At 49.8% G+C, this 3,411-nt stretch overlaps 1 protein-coding gene across 2 annotated transcripts in view; it reads left to right on the forward strand.

The window, feature by feature from the left end:
* Nucleotides 1-3,411, forward strand: part of LOC103725684 (ATP-dependent RNA helicase DDX19A) — a 27,982-nt gene continuing 24,571 nt past the window's right edge. The window contains exon 1 of one of the 2 annotated variants that reach the window (XM_008822981.3): nt 1-255. In XM_008822981.3, the coding sequence (XP_008821203.2) occupies nt 16-255 (240 nt within the window). In that variant the 5' untranslated portion in view covers nt 1-15. The remainder of the gene's footprint in view (nt 256-3,411) is intronic. The other variant, XM_008822980.3, reaches the window with a different exon arrangement.

The raw sequence follows: 3,411 nt of genomic DNA on the forward strand, positions 1-3,411 counted from the left end.
GCGCCCGGGGCCGGAATGACGTCGTCTCCGCGCACCTCTGCTTCCGGTCCGTGTGAGTGCTGCCTGGCGCAGGCGGGGACTCCGCTGGCTTCCGCGCGGTGTCGGGGGCGCAGCGATTCGCGAGTAGACTTCGCCCGGGACCATGGCCACCGACTCGTGGGCCCTGGCGGTGGACGAGCAGGAGGCCGCCGTCAAGTCGGTCAGTGGCCGCGAGGGAGCGGGGACCTGATGTCCAGGCGGGGAGCCCCGCGTCGGGTAGGCCGGTCCCCGGCCCGGGAACCCCGCGCCCCGCAGTCCCCATCCCCGAGCCCTTCGCGCCTCGGCCCTGCGCCTCTGCCCCGGAGTCCTCAGCGCCCCGGGGCCAGAGAATCCACTCCTGCCTCTTCTTGTCCGGACTGCTGTCCTGCGGTGACTGCCTTCGTGTGTGTGCACGGTCCGGTATTACCCCTCTTTATCATGAGTGGGAAGAAACGGCTCTCAGATGAGGATTCTGTTTTTCAGAAGTGATGGTTTTTGCTGCTTTCTAACAGTCTTAGATCCGTGCTTAGTGTGGCTGGCAGTTTGTAGCTCTTTCCAGAATAACATTTAAAAAAAAAATCCCTTAGTTGCAAGTACAGATTGTTCGATAGGTGTTTTAAGTGACATTTAATTTCGTTTATTGGGGCTTTGTTTTGTTTCTTTTTAAAAAATATTATTTTTATTTTATGTGTATGAGTGTATTGCCTGCATGTGTGTTAAGTACACCTGTGTCATGCAATGCCCAGTGAGGTCAGAAGAAGACGTCAGATCCCCTGGAACTGGAGCTACAGATGGGTGCTGGGAATCAAACCCAGGTCCTCTGCAAGAGCAGTCAGTGCTCTTAACCACTGAGCCATCTCTTAAACCCTTGTTTGTTTCTTTAGGGGAGGTTTTGTTATTTTTGAGGCAGGGTCTCATGTAGTCTAGGCTAGCTTCTAACTTGCTGTGTAGTTGGGCCTGGCTTTGAGAACTGATTTTCCCATCTTCCTGCCTCCGCCCCTAAGTGCTGGGATTACAAACTTGCACCTCCACCCCCTCCTTTATTTTGTTGAGAGAGGGTCTCTCACTGTGTAGACCTGCTGGCCTGGAGTCACAGTATAGCTCAGGGTGGCATCGAATTCTTGATTGTCCCACCTCAGCCTTCCAGCTGCTGGGGTGTTACAGGTGTGTACTACCAGGCCAGACTCCCATTAAGCATTTGGAAATTACTCTGGACTTGTGAACCAGGTTAGAAATATAAGGCTGGCAGTTACCCACAAAAAAGTTTTAAAATGCTATACAGGACATGTTTTTTGCAGCTTGACCTCTATATTAAATCGGGTTTCGCGGAACGCCAGCTGCTGGCTGGCGCCTGTCTCTCCCACGCCGCTGGAGCGGGTCCCACAAGCCGCGTTGCTGGGGTGCGCGCGTGTCAAGCACCGTGTTGCTGAGGCTCTCCGCGACTACTGGATGCTGGCGACTCTACTGATTGCTGCATTTCCAGGCGGGTTCTGTTCCAATCTACCGGGCACTCTCTCTCTAAGTTCCGACCGTCAGCTGCCGGGTCACGAGGGGAGGTGCACGATGGCAAAAGCTGGATTTCTGTGAGTCGGTTTACGAAGAGACGGCTCTCTCTGGAGAGGCAGGATCACACACAGAACTCAGCTCAGTCAGTGGTACAGCCCCTTTATTCAGTGACTTAGCTCGGCTCCAAGCCTTAGTGATCCAGCTCCGATTATTGAGGGAAAACCAGGATACTTTATACTGTGGGGGTAGTGGTAAAAGCCTTAGCTGATAGGTACTTTTAGGATGCCTCATTTACATGTGGTGGTGGGCTCTTGCCAGGCTGCCAGACATTGTCTGAAAATCACACAGGAAAACCTGACAGTTTCAGAGCCCGATGCCATGGCTACTTCAAAAGATGAGTCAGGAAGATGCCGGGAAGGCACCCTGCTGATAAAAGGAGTCTCTGCATATGAAGCCGAGCCCATGGGCTATCCGGACATGGAGAGACTGCTACTTTACACAACAGGGGTCCCCAACATCTATATATGTCTTTAGCACACATGTGCCACAGTACATGTGCAAGGGAAGTTGGGACAACTTGCAGGAGTCAGTTCTTGCCTTCTGCTGTGTGGGTATCAGGGATGGTGAACTCAGGTCATCAGGTTTGACAGTAGGTTTTACCCATTGAGACATCTTTCCAGCACCATATGAGATTATCCCTAAAAGAGAGTTACCGAGAATTATTTTCCATTTGTTGTATTTATGTTTTTGTTTTATTTTGTTCTGAGACAGGGTCTCTAGCCCCAGTTGGCCTAGAACTGATTATGTAGACGTGACCTGGCCTCCTGAATGCTGGGATTAAACGTGTGTGCCAAGCTGGACCCATATTTACATATTTTGAGAATGGGGTCTTAGTGTCTTCCCCAGTTTGGCCTGAAACCCCTGGACTCAAGTAATCCTCCTGACTTAAGGATTACAGGAGAGTGTCACCATACCCAACTTTCTCGACTTTTTAAATGTACAATCCAAAGCTGGAAATTTGTAATAAAGCACTGGCCTAGCCTGCACAAAGCCCTGGGTTTGATCCCAAGTGCTAGGTCGGGTAAGGTTGGGGCGGAGCATGCTCCTAATCTCACTGCGATGTGAAACCACTAAAGCCTACACATTCTTGGTATTTGGTCTAATAGTTCTGCTTATTAGGAGGCTGGTGTAAATCACTCTAAAATTGCTTCCCCACCTTTCACCACATAGACCTGTGTACCTTCCCTGTCAGGAGAGGCAGGAGGAATCACAGAACCTGTATGCTGGCTGAGTCCAGAATGAAGCACGCTGGGCAGTTGATTGGCCGACTTTTCCCGTGTGGAGTTTACAGCTTGCTCTCAAGACAGGCATATTTGTCTGCTAGTAGTACTTCCCCTGCATATTTGCAGTTGAGTAAATGCTGACAAATTCTTGGTGTGGTATCTCTTTGCCTGGCCTGTAAATGGGCCACCGTGCATTGTTAACATATCTGTTCATAACAGATTATGGTTTAATGAACTTATTTTTTAAAATATTTTTATTTATTATTTTTATTTTATGTGTATGAGTGTATTGCCTGCATGTATGTGTGTGCACCCGTGTTGTGCAATGCGGCGGTCAGAAGAGGGCTTCGGATTCTCCTGGAACTGGAGTTAAGAATGGTTCATAGCTGCCATGTGGGTGGTGGGAATCGAACCCGGATCCTCTGCAAGAGCAGTCACTGAGCCATCTCTCCAGCCCCCCATCACACCATCTTTAGGACACTCATCACTTTTTTAGAGCAAAAAATTCTCATGAAAGTGGAAGCTTGATTGCAGGTTTATTGATTACTGAACTGCTTATTTGTTCTCTCTCTCTCTCTCTCTCTCTCTCTCTCTCTCTCTCTCT

This window comes from Nannospalax galili, unplaced genomic scaffold (assembly GCF_000622305.1).
Source record: "Nannospalax galili isolate Female #2095 unplaced genomic scaffold, S.galili_v1.0 scaffold568, whole genome shotgun sequence".
Taxonomy (NCBI): Eukaryota; Metazoa; Chordata; class Mammalia; order Rodentia; family Spalacidae; genus Nannospalax; species Nannospalax galili.